We start from the raw sequence: 17,625 nt of genomic DNA on the forward strand, positions 1-17,625 counted from the left end.
TGTTGAAAATAAATACCGACTTTCTCTAAAATTAAACATTGCTAAACAAAGTACTTCAGACTGCCGTTAAACATCTTTTTGTATTTCCCACACACTGTAGCTAAAACGAGAGGTTTCTCTGTTCTGGAGTCGTCGTCTTCTGATCTTTGTCATGCCTCGCTTCTTGGACACGGTGCCTGCCTGTGTGATTTGACTTTTCAACTCGCTGTTGTTTTTATTTTTCAAGGGAGAGTGCTCTGCAGGCTACTCGGAAACAAACAATTGAAACTTCTCGTTCTTATTATTGAAGAATGTTTATATACTGTTTCGTTTTGAACACGGGAATAAAAACAGTTGTTTGACATGCTGATTTTGCGTGTGCATTTACGCCGGATGCACACAGAGAAATAGGAACAGCGTTTATTTCAGACCCGTCTGTTTCGCTACGCGGCCGGTGTGAAATCTGCATCGTACTGTATTAAAAAAAAAATAAGTGTTGCGCTGGTGTGAAATGACCTTTAACTAAGCTTTGTACTCTAAAGTAACATTTAAACTTGCCAGCAATCAAAAGCAATAGTCTTCATATTACACTATTCTTTGAAATTTCACGGAAGATGTGAAACTAGTCAAAGTACTGCCTTATTAATAAGTTCTGTGAACTGCATTACCTTGCTGGAAATTGCTTTTCAGTTAAGGTTTTTGCAATGGTTCTATGAATGAAAACTACTAGTGAGTATTTACCATTGGTCATTTTAAACCCAGATAAACATCAGTGTATCAAAGACTGCTTTGAAATGTCTTTACTGTGCCCCTCCACAGCTGTACTATATAAGGAGTATTGATAGCAATATTGCTACATTGTGATGTAATTTCATTCCACACAGCTGTATGATGCAGTGCAGTGATGTCACAGTATTGTGATGTCATTGCATTCCACATAGCTGTTTTTTTTATTGAAGACTTTTTTAGCTGAGCTTTAATGATAACTATCACAGGGTAACGGCATTTTATTTCACAATGCTTCTGTCACACAAAGAAGAAATTCTATCTGGAATACACGAATCTTTGACATTTGTACTGGGGAAAAAAGAACCCCAAAGATAGAAACCACAATATGAATCAAAATATAATCTTTATCTTAAGATATTGTTGTTTTTTTTTCATTAATTTACAGTTAAATGTTTTTTAAAAAGCTAATACCAGTAATAGCAGAGTAAGAAAAACAGAACTTACCTCTTCGTCACACTGTCAACCACACTACTGTCCTGATGAAAGTTACTGACTTTTTATAGGGTCGGGGGCTTTATGATGTCACATCTCCATGGATACAGTGATTACACAGGAAGGTGTCACACTGATGTCAATTTTAATTTGCACCGAATATGAACCTTCAGTATTTTAAACTAGTGAAGATTCAGGAGAGAAGCCCTCATGCCGGTGTCTCAGCTGTCCACAGGTTTCGTTTTTCACTCTTCAATCTCTTCTCTTTCGTGCTCAGCGCTGCCCTCTACCTGGTGAGAGTGCTGAAAGGAAATGCATCCGACGCGCCTGCAGCAACTCCTGCGGGCAAATCAAAGAAACAGAAGAAAGTGGCGGCAGAAACCTCCCCGACAGATCAGGTAAATCTCACCAGTGGCTCTGTTCATTTGTGTTCTGCTTCCTCAGTTCTAATGGCTTGGAAAGGGCATCCCATATCCTTTTATAAGCTGCAATATCCCAGTGTTTCAGAGGGGTGGGGGTATGGTGCCATGCAACCCAGTAGAAATCACTGACCGGTTTAGACACATGCACTAAATGTACTTCAACACTGGACATTTGCTTTTATAATATATAACACAAACCTGGTGTTCAAACAGGGACAACACAAATTGGTGTTAAAATCAACAAACCACAACATGTTTACATGTATATTTACATAACAAACATCTACCTTGTGATAATTATAAAAATGCAAGGTTTAACAGCTCTGGGGAGGGGAGGGAGTGTGTTTGACAGACACCGATCTAGGAAATTCATGGTAAAACTAAATCAAATATGACGTCACTGTGAATCTTTTCTGTTGAAAGACTGAAGAAAGCACTGCAGTTGGTTGATTTTTGGCGACGCACTATTCAAGTAGCTTTTTTCCCATTGAAACCCCTTTGAGATATTGGACCCATGTTCTGTTGCCGGCCTTTCTATTTCAGTCCATGTGTGTCGGGAGCCTGGATAAGGAGAGGGTGACGGCTCTGTTCCAGGCAGCCCTGACAGATTTCATGACCAGGAGGAAGAGCTCTCTCTCGGGAGCCATGTTCGTCGACCTCTTCAGTCGCTTCCCGGTGAGTGGCGCTCAGCGTATTTCTCGTGGTTCGTTTTCAGGGACTATTGTTGAAAAAAAAAAAAAGAGAATATGCACTTTTTCAAAGGCCTGTTGTGAAGGACTAATTTAAAAGAAATGTGTGTGCTTGGCTCGGAGACAACTAGTAGTAGTAGCAAGCTTGTGTCCTTACAGCTAGAACTTGTGTTGGGGAATGTAAACAAACAGGGATATAAACAAGGCCTGCTTTCCAAGTGCACAGAAGGCTAAGCTCTGGGGAGCTGCCTGTAATGTCCAGTAACATTGAAATTGCTTGCTTGTGAAGAATCTTGATGGTGCTGTCATTGATGGCAGCACTGCTGAAACAGTCTGAATGTCTTGGGGCTTGCTGGCAGGAGGGACAGTGCTGGGGGTCAGTCCCGGCAGCAGGGCCAGCTGCACTGGTTCTAACTTCAGCTTGTTGGAATGTGTTCCTAATGAGCATCAGCTTGTCTCCTGGGCTGTCCTTGCTGTGATGGCAGCAGGTTACTAAGCTGCTTCACAGCATTTCAATCACAGCGTTAAGAAATGATCATGCAGTTTAATATTCCACAGACAGGGCTGGTGCAGCAGAGAATGCCAGTCTGGATTTATAAACCGATCTCTTCAAACATTCCTCTCGAAGGAGCCAGGTGTTAAAACACTGAGTCCTGCAGATAACTTTCTGAAAGATATTGGTAACTTTTTATATAACATTGATGACTGTAGCATCATAAAGTGGGCATTGAGGCTATCCAGACCCATATTGCATCCATGGCAGGACAGATTGACCAGGGAGGACATCACAAATCAACATATACAGTATGTGTGTACGTAATCCAATATGTAAAAGATATTGGGACACTTTTTCAAAGCCTTTACTCCAGTCTTTAATAAACTATATATTTCAAGTCCTCTTAAGCACTCTGCATTTTTCAATTAGTAACATTAACATTTGTTTTCTCCTTTTAAAGCAATAGGAATTAATTGGAACTGGTCCATTGTACGATATTGAAATTCATAATTACAATACATTTAGAAGCTTGTGTGGGGGCTACAATCTCTAACAGTGTTTTATGTTTTTTTTTTAATGAAAATCGAGGTGCCTTTTAACATACAGTGAATTGAAAGTGCTTGCAACGTTAAAATTGAAAGTGGTTTATAATTGATGATCTACCTGATTGCTCATCCCATCCTTCACAGTTCAATAGCATTCCTTTCATGCAGTCGATGACCTTCTTGCACGTCTTGTTCCCCATTAAGACTATGAATATGTCTAGACTTCTGAGAGTGCAGATTCTTTGTGTCAGCAACAGGCTTCAAAAAATGACCTTAAGAAGGGGAAAGTTACAACCTACGAAAAGCGGAATATTTTTCCTGATGTTTCTTCTAACATTGAGATGCTGCCTAAAAAATTGGTTGGTTTCAATGTCACAAAGGGTTAATAGAGCACTTGTTGGCAGCAGCTTTCCTGTGCTTTCATGCTATAAACTAGCTGGAAAGTGTGCTATGAATATTGTTAGCTCCTCTACAGGAACTGAGCTTCAAACATTGAGGCAGGCACAGAGAAAGTCTGGAAAGAAACAGATAAATAAAAATACATGTAATATGTAAACGGATTAGAACCCACAACAGATCTAATGGCAATGGGGTGTTGTAATACATGTGCACACTGCGGTATACAGAACGCCTTCATGAATGTATCTTTTTAAACCTTCTTGCTTGTTTTCATGCAAAGCTAGGATTAATTTGCCAGCTTGCAGTCCTCTGCGTGTGTGTGTTTAAAGGTGTTTAACACAGTGTATCAGTAACAGTGCCTCTTGCCTCCTGTTTTTAGATCTTGTGTGTCCAGCTGTTGGAGAGTGCAGTCAGATACATCACGGGAGGAGTAAGACAACATCAGCAGGTAAACTGAACCAGACTTCTTCTTCTTTTTTTAACTTCTGTTATTCGTTCATGTATTCCACTACTGTGCTGTTAAGCACCAAAAACTTCATGCATAGTTCTTCCAAAGCGCAGTTTCTATTGGAACTGAGCAGGGGGTCTTGATCCTTGACTTGCAGTACCACGGAAATCCATCTAGGTGGCGATCTTGCATTAGGATGGTGAGCCGCTTGTGGCTGCACCTGAGTGAACAAGCTGGAGAAAAAAACACTGCATGATAATAACCCTTAATGACAGAGTTCAGTATTGACTTCTCTCCATTCCTGGAGATTACTGAGCCAGCATGTTGCTATGAGGTTTGAGTGCAGACAGCTGCTGGGACTAATTCCCCACTGTGTGGAGGGTGTTGATGAGGGAGATTGGTTCGACAGGTGTAGCAGGTATGTGTTTTACACTGCGGGGTATTCACAAGTCAGGATACCGTGAACCCTCCCTGTCGTAGAGATTGCTGTCCTGGGGCTGGTTTTTCTTAAGGACTTTATTATTATATATTTTTAAGCCATTTTAAATAATTCAATCAAATTTTAGAAAGAGTTGAATGTTTTAATTTTTATTTTTCAAAGCTCTGTTTGACCTCATACTGTTGTCAAGAAACAGCACAATTACAGGTGGAAACAGGTTTAATATTGCTTTGAGTGTAGGCCTATTCCAAGTACACAGACCCCTCCTCCAATCAAGAAAAATACCAGAAACATACATATTCCTGTATTCTTGAATTGCTTTGTTAGCTCTGTTTGAAATTGCAGTCTGTCGCTAGGTCAAAGGGGTGAAGTTGACTTTGCAGACAGCAGCAAGCCTTGTGAAACTACTCTGGTACAACAGTGTGCCTGGCAACAGTGAAGGGCTTGCTTACAAGGGCGGCATTCAAAAAAACAGGTACAATAGATGCATTAGTCGTTCTTTCAGGAATAAAAGCAGTCATGACTCAGGGCTTTGCAGGCAGTTGAAGTGGTTTGTGTGTAAGACTGTGGTCAGGTCTTTTTCATATGAACTTGTCTGGCTATTTTGAGTTAAAAACATGGTCGAGAATTTTTTAAAAGGCCTTGCTTAATGCCCTTGTCTGTATATCAGCTGAGGGAGGAAAAGGAAAGTGGCTTTGCACCAGCACCCACAGCCAGAGCAACTTACACAGAGTCTCCAGTTTCTAAATAGAGGAGATGAGGAGATGATCCCAACGAGGGCATTCAAAACCCTTTTCTTGCGACGCGTGCTGCAGCTGTGGGTCAGAGACAGAGAATTCTGTGTTTAGTAAACACTGTTTACTGTGCGTAAAAACTGAGTTAAAAAGGGGGCTCCTGTTAGTCCCGGGGGCTTTAAGAGGTAGGAAGGCTGTGTTTTTATTTATTTATTTTCCCTGCCCGATATTGAGAGCTTTTCCCACACAGAGCAGCATTGACTGAAGCACAGTGCGGAGGAGGATGGAGCTGGCTTGTGGGACTGCGTGACCTGTTTAGAACGGCGAGCGTGTGCTGGTGGTGGAGGTGTGGGCTTTTTAGTTTAGGGTTGTGTTTTACCCCTTTCCCTCACTCGAGGGCAGAACTTGAGCCTAACCCTTTCATATTCTTCATGTGCTGATGGTGTTTCAGTTTGTATCAGAGTGAGAGAATTCAGAGGATACAAAGACAGCAAACTACTCTATATTGAACAGGATATAGAGTCAGCATCCTGCAGGGCACTCATCAGTCACCTAGAAATGTTACTGAAATGAAAACTCGTGTATTGAAAGAAACATCCAGAAATTGATTTTTTAAATCATTAAAAAACTTTTCATTCATTCAGTAGTTTTTAGTGATACCGTATTGAATTCCATAACACTGTCAATAGGGAGAGTCATGCCTCTAAGGATAGCTAGAACAGTTTAACTTTACAATTTGTTTGCTCAATTGACAGCAAGTTCAGATCCTGCCCGGATCAGGTCCTGTAGCTCACAGGAGCCAGCGAGCTCAGAGTCCTGTTCGCATTGATTGAAGTGCCATTCAGATGCTCTATCCTTTGTCTCCCTTCTTGAAGTCCGATCTGCAGCAGAGTCAGTGATCTGCCCCGAGGTGCCGTTTGCATTTAACCATCGCAGAGAATAATTGCGCTGTCTTGTTACAGGCTGCCCATTGCTAGGAATGCTGCAAAGAACAACAGGGGTAAAGACTACGTCTGCAAATATTGGCTTGTAGAATACATTTTCCAGTTCATTTGCTTTACTGTTTGCTGTGCTTGTATCTAGCATACGACAGTCCAGGTCTTAATGTATTTATAAAATGGTTGACAGTCCAGTTTGTTAACATTCCTTTACTCTGTGTGTGTGTGTGTGTATATATATGTATATATATGTATGAGCATGAAGCCTTTAATTATACAGTAACATGTTGCATTTCACCATCAGATCTGTTCCTACTTGAAGAGACACTTTGCAGCTAATGCATCACTTGACGTATTTTCTCTTTTTTGTAATTAGCCTAATTGACCATGGCTGCTTTACAGTGGGGGCAGAGGGGCATTAGGGATATCAACAAACCCTGAAAGATTGGAACGGGCTCTGTGTTTTGTGATGAAAGGTGCTATAGAAATGTGAGTTGTTGTTTTAATTGGCTGGTCTGACAGCAGAGACTCGCCAGGATGTGGAACAGAAAATGATGCGCAAAGTGAGTTGAAAACAACAAGAGCAGTACATTAAGATAAGCGTGATGTTCCACAGCCACAGCAACGGTTGCTCTGTAAGCATTCCAAAGTAGTTTGTCATTTCTAAGAGGAGCCCAGGTGTTTTTGTGGGCAGATACCTGCGGTGATCAGAGCTGCTGCAAGTCATGCTGGAAGTACTACAAACATGCCGTGTATTGTCTCGAGTATTTCCTCTCTGTTTCTTACCGGTTTGATGTTAAATCTAACCACAATACCTGCTCACTTCAGGTGGCCATGTGGCTTGAAGACTTCATCGTCTTGCAGTGTTGTCTGTTTTTTATGCCCGGAAGGGTCTGTTAGTCATCATCACTGCAGTCTTATAGCGCTTCATTGGAGCCCCTGCATGCAGATGTAGGTGATGGGCAAAGCGTTTCCTATTTCAAGTCTTTGATTTTAGTGAAGGTGTGCCGCTCTGAATCACTCTTCAGGTGGCCGTTAGCAATGAATGAGAGATCACTTTGATGTTGGATAGTAAAAGCTCAATAGGTATATCCTTCCATCTCCAAGACTGCCTCAGGGTCTTGTATCCACGTAGACCTTTTTAGAATCCTTGCATTCTGCTGAAGCAGTGCTATCCTGGATTCCAATGGTGACCCTACACTCAGATTTTTACATCTTGAGAACCGTGAATACAAACTTGGTATGGACATTCTGTGGCACAAGTCTAAAGGAGATGTGAATCAAAGTCTAAGGTTTGGATGGGTTGGGCTAAATCAGGCTGTGAGAACCATTAACCCAAAACCCCCGATGAAACTTGTTACAGGAAGTTCAAGCTTGTGCTGCGAATGTAGGTCACCACAGCGGTCAAACCGAGACTAGAAGGGGAAATGCACAGAAATGTGCATTAGAGAAAGAAGACTGCTGCAAGCATGGAACTTGCAATAGAGCAGTATTGAAAAGCACTAAGCATGTGTTTGTGTGTATAAGGAATATGTAGCTGAATTTGCCTTTACATCTTCACTTGGGCATCTGAATGAAGACAAACAACGTGTCTGCACGCACGCACACACGCACTCACGCACACAGTCTCAGGGCACTTTGAAGTTGGATGTGTGAGAGTGAGATTGATGGGAGCTGCTTTTCGAGGTGTTCAGATGATAATCCCCTCATAGTAGAGATATACACACTTGCTTTAATCCTGGGGATTAAGTGGTTGGTAAGTAAGTGTGTTGCAATCCAGAGGCACACTGTACAAATTCACAATAGCATCTAAATGGTCTTGTAGCCTTGGTGTCTGTCTCCGACAGTGGAACCCGATACCATTCAGTGAAAAGAACCAAGCTGGCCAAATTGCTTGTTTAGAAATTTTCTTTAATTGTGCTTGTATTGCAATTATTTTTTAAACAGTCAGTTACTCTGACTTCAGAAATCAAGCTGAAAGGTGCATGTGTTTTACATTGCTCAAAAATTGCTCATTTTTCAAACAGACTTTTCATGCAAATGTGAAAAATAACATTCTGTCGAGGGAGGAAAATGTCCAAATGTAATTTGCGAATATGAGCCACTAGGCTTTTGTACACAAATGTAATCCCGCTTTTGCAGAAATGTGTTCAACCACATGCGCCAAAGTATAGTGCCTGTGTGTGAGCGCATCTGTGTCTACAAGTGCTGGACTTTTTCAGCAAATGCAGGATCAATGTTCATTTCCAGTATCGGAAAACTGCTCTGACAGCATCATGAAAGCTGGCTTCTTTACCTCGGACTGAAGTCTTAATTAAAACAAACTCCAGCAGATCAGTAGAAGGCTATCCAGGGAGGCAGGTGATCCGTTTCATCACGGGTAGTTTTTTATTATTGTGAACATGCCTCCATAATGAATAATGTACATATAAATTGTTTTAGTTTGTATTACCAACTGTAAACCAGAAGAGCGGATTTGCAAGTGAAACTGTTTTCATCTCAATTGGACAAACTGTTTTCTAGATGTATGTAAGAATGCAAGTGTGGGATACAAACAGTGAACCTCTATTGACCCCTGTACCCGAATACTGTCAAAAACTAGCAAGTTACATCACAGTTGCATGTGTCGGTCTCTGGATATGCAGTAGTGTGCACATTTATTGGAACGCCTCAAGATTTGTCATTTATATCCTTTATATACCGACCTGCTCTGTGGGTGACAATTTCAATTTGCGATCAGTAATCGGCTATATGAGACAGTAGGCATTCATGTGTGAAAATGTTAGACCACTTTGTGCTTTAAGTAGGCATCTTAAACAACTTCTAAAAAGTCTCATGCATTTTGTCATTTGTGTTTCTTTTCTCTTGCTTATTTTAAATTGATTGCATGTGTGGCCTAATTACTGATTTGCCTATTTTGGCAATTTTGCAAGGTGTTCTGTTCCAGTGGTGTGATTTCATATGCACAGCAAATCAAAACTACAGAAGCAATGGGGTGTACTTATACATTTACACACTGCTGTATGTAATAGTGTAGGACAGACAGACAGACCGCCTCCATACACCCCTGCATTGTAATCTGTAGATCTAAATGCATTTGATTTCTGAAGTGTGAATACATATGATACACTGTATACATGCGTATGCACATGACATAGGGCACGCCCACTATGTATGTAAAAAACAATGTAGATAATTACATTTTTGAAGACTGTATTGATCAGTCCCTTCTGACAGCAGGTTGTCAAGCTGAAAGTCTGTTAAAAGAGTACAACATAGACTCGTTGACGTGTGGACAGGACGTCATGTCTATCTGCCCAACTTTTGCGTTGTCCTGCATAAGAAACCTGGGATGAAAACGTTTTAAGGGAACTGGCCAGGTGGGGCAGAGACCTCCAGAGAGGGACGTGACATCGTCTCTGCTGCACTGTCAGACTGTACTCGTCTTCCCTCCCCTCCTGTCCCAGAAGGAGGGTCTCCGTTACGCCGAAGTAAACAGAGGCCGACGGCTTCATTTTTCCCGGCTGTACCCCTCATGTTTAGCAGATCATGGTACTTTGTATGCATTTGTTGCTGCAGCTTGAGCAGTAGTTGGAAGTCTGTAAGTGCTTGCAACGTGATGCCAGTCTGTCGTATCCTGCTTGCTGTTTTGTGTGAAGGGTATTGATAACATTGAACACTGTGTTAGCTGTTACTGGTCCTGGAGGGTCCCAATCCTGCAGGTTTTATAGGCGTCTTTACGTCATCAATGGCTGAAGATCTGGAACACCTGTTAATCTTGTCTAAGCCAATAATTGTTTCAGTTAAGTAACTGAGAACTCGGTTGAAATGAAAGCCAGAAGACCCTGTAGCTCTCCAGGACCAGGATTGGAGACCCCTGCTCTACAGAGACATGGGAATGTAATTTAAGCACATGGTTTGAGATGCAGAGTTTGCATTCGCTGGGTTATGGTTATTCGCTGGGTTATAAATATTGAGATGTAATCTGCGTGAAAATTATGTCATAAATAAAAAAGCGGAAATTAAGTAGATATCTGCAGAGGGTTCTGCGGAGCATTTTCTATGTTTTAGTATTTGTGTTACTGCCTTAATCGCTATGTGGGGTTAGATCAACCCCCTGGATGTGATTTTAAAGGAATGGCTTCTTCGTTTCGCAGGGCCAGGCCTGTGCTCTAGTACAGAAAGCTCTGCAGATGCGTGAAGTCCGACAGTCGATGACAGACACGGAGTGGACAGAGCTGATTGGACGAGCTGTTGGTCAGGTGACGGAGGTAAGGACCAATGTCTTGCTGCTCCTCTAGTTTTTGAAACAGGCATTGCAACTCCATTGCTTTCCTTATCAGTATTGCAAACAGCACATGGCGGGGGAGACGAATTTCTTAATTTGATACCAAGCACTACAGCTTCATTATGCACTGGGATCTGATAACATTGTCATTCCCACAACCAACTTGTATAGAGAGAATGCATTTACTGCACAGTCTGGGTTTTTATAACCTAAAGCAGGTCTGACAGTTATGTTCTAATAGTGTTGAATGTTGGGTCAGGCAGTGCCGATATCCATGCATGCTGCATACCGTGGCACAGAAGAGGCTCTTGGTTCATGCTGTTCATTTTTGAAGTTTTGTTTATCTCTTCTCTCTCATCCAGTGTCTCAAGACCGTGACGGGATTCAAAGTGAAGGTGGACCAGGAGAAGGTGATCCAGTGCTTGGGTCTGACCAGATTCCTCATCAGAACAGCTCAGCAGCAGGTAAGACGACTCCAGACTCCGGCTGCTCTTTCGTACGGAACCCCATTCTGTACCGCATGAAAACCTCCGAAGGGCTGGATACACAAGAGAAAACACACCGGGCTCTGTCTGTGTGTCTGCACTCGCGTGTTTACATAGATTTAGAGAACTGGTTGTACAATTGCGGTAAGGATGTTCTTTTAACAGGAGTTATTGAAAGTATGAACAGTCTGGGGATGTATATAGGCATGGCTATGTGCTTGTCCTTATGACGCACTTCTACATAGAAATCTCCTCTTTCATCAGGCTCGAAGCTCTGAATTTAGTGCCTACATCTTATAATCTACAATTATAAATGATTAGATTATCATTTATTGGAACAAACGGCAGTTATATGTGCCGTTTTGTGAGAATAACATTCCTATTTCAAATGTTTAGCACACACAATGTGCAACTGAGCTGTACCGTGCGGGTCTGATTAATGGCATCCCTTTTTGTAGCCTTATGTTTGTGTGTGCGTTTTTATTTATTCCTTCATCAACGTGAGTGGTTATCAGTGTCTCGTCTGTATTTCAGTTAATCCACCTGTGTGTGTTTTGCCCGTGTCTACGGGAGCTGCGTACGCGCCCGCATGTGTTCACACGTGTTTTCGTGGGCCTGTGACTGATTTGCATTTGGTGTTTCCTGAACGTAATGTCCATGCCAGGCATGCAGTGGGTGAATGAACAAACAAGTGGCTTGTGATCTCTATCTTCCTCATCTTGGTCACGTTGGCTGGGGGGGAGTGCCGGTGTGCCTCTTCAGTGGAGCTCATCAGTGTGATCAGATTAGTGTGGACAGGATGCACAGCTCCCTCTCTGCACACAGCAAAACACCCTTTTTTAATTAGTCACAGCTTTGTTCTCCTTTTACTGGTAATATCAGCTTGTGTACTTTAAAGCACTCCGCAGTGCTAAATTTAGACGTACTAAAAGAATCTTAATAAATTAATTGTTAAAAGTCTTTTTCAGTGTCTTTAATAAGTATCTTAACCTGTAGAAGCTGCTGCACTGTTTGTACTGTAAAGTCTCTTTTTACACTTTTTATTAGAGTTGGTACTAGTGTTTTCACCAAACTGCACTGTACATTTTCTGAGGTTTGTTTAAATACATGTAAAAACTAAATGCTTTTGGAGATGCAAACATACATGCATTTTTCACATGTACAGTGTAGGTGATTATATGTGGTATTTAAATAATGGAAACTATGATGCATTTCAGGGATAGAAGCGAGACTCCCATTGCATAGCGGTACGATCCATTCCTGGTTTTACTATGATTTCCATCCCTGCATTTGAAACGGATACGTTTTTAGCTGCTGATTTACGATTTCAGAGGGTGAGAATTCCGCACCTTTGGTGTGAGATGGGACCAAAAGCGTTCACAGTAATGTCAGTTCTGTTTTAAGTTGCACAGCTTTGCTATCAGGAACTGTAGCTGATCCTGCGAAATGGTTACATTGCTATTTATGGATCATTGTTACAGTACAGCACGTTCATCTCTGTACAACACTGCAGCGGGTGCAAAATGTTCAGACTATTTGGTTTTGAGACGTGTACACGATATAGGGTTTATATATCCATCTAGAATTAACGTGGTCATTGTTATGCATGCATACATCCCTATTTTTTAGCTCATATGAAATCTGTAGCAGCGTTTGGTGAAATATCAATGAATTGAGTAGTCCTGGCTACAGAAGCACCTGCCAACCGATACCCCCTATCAAAGTCTATGGATCTGCCCACGTCGACTTAAAACTGATTTACGATAAGGAGATGCAGCTTTCATATTACTGAGTACACGTCAGGGATGTGGTTTGCATAACAAATGAGTCACGTGTGGCACGTGCCCAACACGCAAGCAAGCATGTGCTACTTTTCCCACTGCTTCTAAAGTGCTCTGTGTTGACTTTGACAGAAACTGGCGGTCAGTGTGACGGAGCTGGGGCCAGTGCTGGAGTCCCTGAGCCAGCTGGAGGGCTTCCGCAAGTCAGGCCATGTGGATGACACCTACTGGAGTGTGATGAAGCTGCTGGGCTTCTCGTAAGTCCACTTTTAAAGTTCATTTTTTTATGCAGATGCATTAGAACGCCCCATTGCTTCTGTAGCTTTTGTTGTGCCTATAAATTCAAACCACTGTAACTGAAAATCTTGGAAAATTGTCGAAATAGGCAAATTAGCGATTGTGTCATTTTAACTGAGGATTTTAATAAGCCACACATTTCACTTGAAATAGTAAGAGAAAAGGAACGCATAGCCACAAATGGTAAAATGCTTGAGACTTTTTAAAATAAGATGCCTAATTTAAATCACAAAGTGGTATAACATTTTCACCCACAAGTGCCTGTTGTTTGTATATCACTGATTACTGACGCAATTCTCACAGCCAGGAGTTTTCATGCAGGTAAGTATATAAAGGATATGAATGACCGATCTTGATGTGTAACCCATTTGCACACACCTGTAGTGGTCTTTTAAATGGTTGGTTCCCACTTGTAGCTCTTTCACTTTGTTAAAGACCTAGTAGGAACCAGACTCTTTGTTCAGTTAATGAAGGACGAGGTTGGCACAAGGTTCTGGACCCAGAGAGACTGGGCTATTACAAGTTGGCAAAGTCAGCTTGCTTTCTGATAAAGGAGTGTGTTGACATCAAATTGGTCATTTCAAATTGGGTAGAAAAACTAAAAAATAATAAAATACCACCACTGTACCCGTCATTTTAGCACGGAGCAGAACATTATTGCGATACAATGCCTCTTTAGTCATTAACAGGTACGTTTTAACTGCACTGCAGCGTCAGTGATCAGCCCCACTGCCTTAGCCATTAGGGGGTGCTGGAGAGCAGAGCAGTGCAGGGGGCTGATCCTCACACAGTAGGGATCCACACAAGAGCTAGTCATGATCTGAAACATACAGAATTACAGGCATGTGACCCTTCACTGACATCAGACTAAATCAGCAAAGAAAACACAGGAGTGGAACTTTCCCATTCCATTTCCTGCCCTGTATTGTACAGCGTTGATGACCTAAGAAGTGTTGCACACTAAGGTTAACTCTCACTGCAGTGCCCAATAAGTAACATAGCATGTGCTTGGCTCTGTAGCTCACAGACCCCGACAGAGATACAGATGCTCTGTCTAAACTCCACTGCCAATGCCTTACACTGTTGTGCAGCTTGTAGACCGAGCGTTGCAGCAAAGATAGGGTTCAATAACATATTAAACAGCAACTCTTCACTCGACACTATTCACCACAAGCCAGCTCAGAGCTCTTTTCAATTGGGATTTGTACAGTAGGGGGTTCTACTGTATTACATAGCGATACTTGAATGTCAAAACGTGTTACTTTGATATTCACTTACGCCAGGGTAAATAGAGGTGATATAGAGAGCTGTATTGCCCTGCCCTCCCTCTGCAAGCAGGTTCATTCAGGTCTACACTGGGCAGTGGAAACGTTGCTCTGGTGTGTCTGTTGTTGTACACAAGTGGACTCGGTGCTTGGATGACCCAACTGCCCTGCTACCCAGTGATGGTGCTTTAAGGGAAGCGTGCTAATGCACCTTACCTCTGCAAGCCCTAGCTCAGCAGGAGGGCTGGTCTAGATAGCTAAACACTAGGAGTATCTTTGACTGAGTCAATACTTGAGCAATACTGAAGCACTCACTGCTGAATTAGTGTAATGAAATGTGCACAACACTGTTTGCTCAGCCTTAGCCCTGCCACTCGTATTTTTAATGCTTTCACTTGTTTCAAAACGCAACCCGATTCTTTCACTGAGAAGCTTTGTTTTATCCCTCTGGCAAGTCTTGTGCTGTCACTTGTGATGGTTATGTAGGTATAGACTTTGATCATTAACTGTAGGTCTTGTTGAAACACATGAGGTCTGGCCTCCCATTTCTGAGAGCCCAGTTCCAGTTCTCTATACTTTAGGTGATGAAACCTGACACACGTGTGAATGGTGTCTCCAAGTAACAGCACTGTCGCTCGAGGTGCAGGGAGAGCCATGTGGTTTGAGTCCCGTTAGTGCCCAGCTACTGGTTTTAGCGCAGGGATAGTTTGCCTCGTAGCACTTTAGTGACCCCTGCTGGTAGGGTGCCTGTCAATCCCACAATCCCCGACAGACTTCCCGGATTGGCCCTTGCCTTCAGGGTTCAGTATCTTGTTAACATCCGAGGGGTAGGAAGAGTGAAACGGTTAATTAAAAAGCAAACAACCATAGTTTGATGAAATGCATCTTTTTTCATGTGACGTGCACTTTTTGCAAATATGAATCAGCCATTCGGTGTTTCTTGACGTTTGGGAATTTTGCAGTTCCAGTGTTCTTGCAACAGATTGCAGCACTGTAGAGCTGTCCTGCCACACAGATTGGGAATGAATGATGAACGCAATTCCATGCGGTAAATTACCATCCTTTTAACAGGGAACTGAACAGACCCAAGAAAATGATCCTGAAGTGTCAGAAGCACTCTGAAGCACTGGAATAGATTAGACCAATGACCTGCATTCATCAGCTCTACCAATATGGGAAGGAGTAAAAGCGCTTATTTTAATCAAAGATACTCTTCATAAGCCGTTTCAAATTGGTGAAAACCTGATTACTGAAAAAAAAAAAAAAATGGATGGTGAAAGACTTAGATATTTTATTCAAGGTTTGAGATTTTGAGAGACTATAGCAACATTGCTGCTGGTGCTAGTACAGATCTGTTTTGTAAACAGTGCTATCTTTGCATGAAAAAAATATATTGAAATCATTTAGGTGAAGAGTCTCATACGATTGTTACCTTATAAACGTGTTAAAAATACAGCCGATTTGTTACACATCACCACTTTATAAAAACACAGTCCCCTTACTGTGCCCTGTTGAGGATGCGTATGACACACTTTCTAATGCCTCTTACCCAGTGGAGTGGGAACCTGAGAGTGTCAATACTAGACTCTCAACAGGATCTGTTTGTGATGAAGGTAGTGCCCAAAAGGGTGACCAAAGAGTATTACAGTATTTAAACTGTATCTACATGCATTGCTGGCAATTAATATTTGTCTTTGCTAACAGAAAACCAAAGAAGGAAAAGGTGAAGAAGCCAGCTGCTGAGGAGCAGCAAACAGCCCCCAAGAAGAAGAAAAAGGGGTTCCTGCCGGAGACGAAGAAACGCAAAAACCGCAAGAAGATGCTGGTGGAAGAAGGGAAGCCGTCGGAGCCGGGACAGGGGGCCGTCGAGGAGGGAAAGCAAGGCAAGAACAACAAAAATAAGAACAAGCGAAAACAGCCCGAGGCAGGAGTGGGAGACAGCAACTGGCCTGCAAAGAAGGGCAAGTTTCAATCTGGTAACAAGCCAAAGAACAAGAAAGGGAAGCAGCAGAGAGGAGGAGGCGCACAGTGAAGGCGCGCGAAACAGGAACTGGTGGGATGTAGTCAGTCAGGGTAACACTGGAGAATAGGGCGGACCTTGATGCTGTTTAGAGACAGGCCCAGGTGATAATGAAAACAACATTGCCCTGTTTCAATACAATGAAGCTGATTTGCTAATTACATCTTTTATTCAATACAAAGCCATCCTTTTTTTTTTTTGTCAAAACACAACTGGTCAGAACGACAAAGAGTTAGCAGTGGGGCTTGGGTAGATTGTAGCTTTGTTTTCACAACAGAACAAACTGATAAATGCAGCCCACTGTATTCGTTTCAAATGTAAAATGTTCTTCACATGCAGCAGTGTAACTCATCTGATGTCTATTTTGGCTTTCTATATTTATGTATTTACTCAAACATGGCTTTTTTCTCGGTTGCCATGTATGTCAGGTCAGGTCAATGAAAGAGATGTTTTGAAGCTCTTTGTCCTCTTGTTTCAAATCACAAACCTGCCACCTGATCTGTACAGTAATGTGCTTTTGTAATGTTTGATTAAGCAACTAAATGTAATCCTATAAAGAGTTTGCCTTTTTCAAAAAAGTAAAAATTGTTACAATAGGACGGTTTGGGTTTCTGTTTTTTTTCTCTCGTTCAGAATGAAGGGGTCTGTTTGCTTTGTCGTGTTTTCATTTTTGCAGATGGCTTGTTTGAAGTGCAGGCATCAAAAGCCAAGAAAGTGATCCATATTGAAAAGGGAAACTGAACACAATTCTAAGAGAGAAAATTTGGGCAGTGCGCTTTTAAAAATACTTTGCACCTGTGATTCAGCGCCTCTCCGACTCTTGCTGCAGCTCTACTGGGAGAGCTGGTGATTCTGATCGGGCCTGCTGTCGAGCTGCAGCCACTGTGGACTCGCCTCCCTCTGTTGGAGAAATGCTTTAAAGACACGAATCTGATTTGGCTAAAACGTTAAAGCTACCTTTTCTAGAACGGGTTGTGCTTGTTCAACCCAACGGTTAAGCTGCAGGATAAAATCAAAAAACAGTTTCTGTTCACATCAAACATTTCTGGTTTGTGTGTCTCAAGAATTCCACCTGCTGTGCCAGTGCTTTGAGTAGAGGAGCCACTGGGGTCGCATTCCAGGTGGTGTCTGATATCAACAGAGGGGACTCTCTATAAGCAAGAAGCCCAGAGGGCATTC

General features: G+C 42.2%; 1 protein-coding gene across 1 annotated transcript in view; it reads left to right on the forward strand.

The window, feature by feature from the left end:
* mybbp1a (MYB binding protein (P160) 1a) overlaps positions 1-17,045 on the forward strand; it is a 30,364-nt gene extending 13,319 nt beyond the window's left edge. Inside the window, exons 21-27 of the mRNA XM_041240976.1 lie at positions 1,478-1,598; positions 2,166-2,297; positions 4,131-4,199; positions 10,468-10,581; positions 10,961-11,062; positions 12,997-13,121; positions 16,131-17,045. Coding sequence (XP_041096910.1) covers positions 1,478-1,598; positions 2,166-2,297; positions 4,131-4,199; positions 10,468-10,581; positions 10,961-11,062; positions 12,997-13,121; positions 16,131-16,458 — 991 coding nt within the window. The 3' untranslated portion in view covers positions 16,459-17,045. The remainder of the gene's footprint in view (positions 1-1,477; positions 1,599-2,165; positions 2,298-4,130; positions 4,200-10,467; positions 10,582-10,960; positions 11,063-12,996; positions 13,122-16,130) is intronic.
* Positions 17,046-17,625: the final 580 nt, after the last annotated feature.

This window comes from Polyodon spathula, unplaced genomic scaffold (assembly GCF_017654505.1).
Source record: "Polyodon spathula isolate WHYD16114869_AA unplaced genomic scaffold, ASM1765450v1 scaffolds_732, whole genome shotgun sequence".
NCBI classification, from domain to species: domain Eukaryota; kingdom Metazoa; phylum Chordata; class Actinopteri; order Acipenseriformes; family Polyodontidae; genus Polyodon; species Polyodon spathula.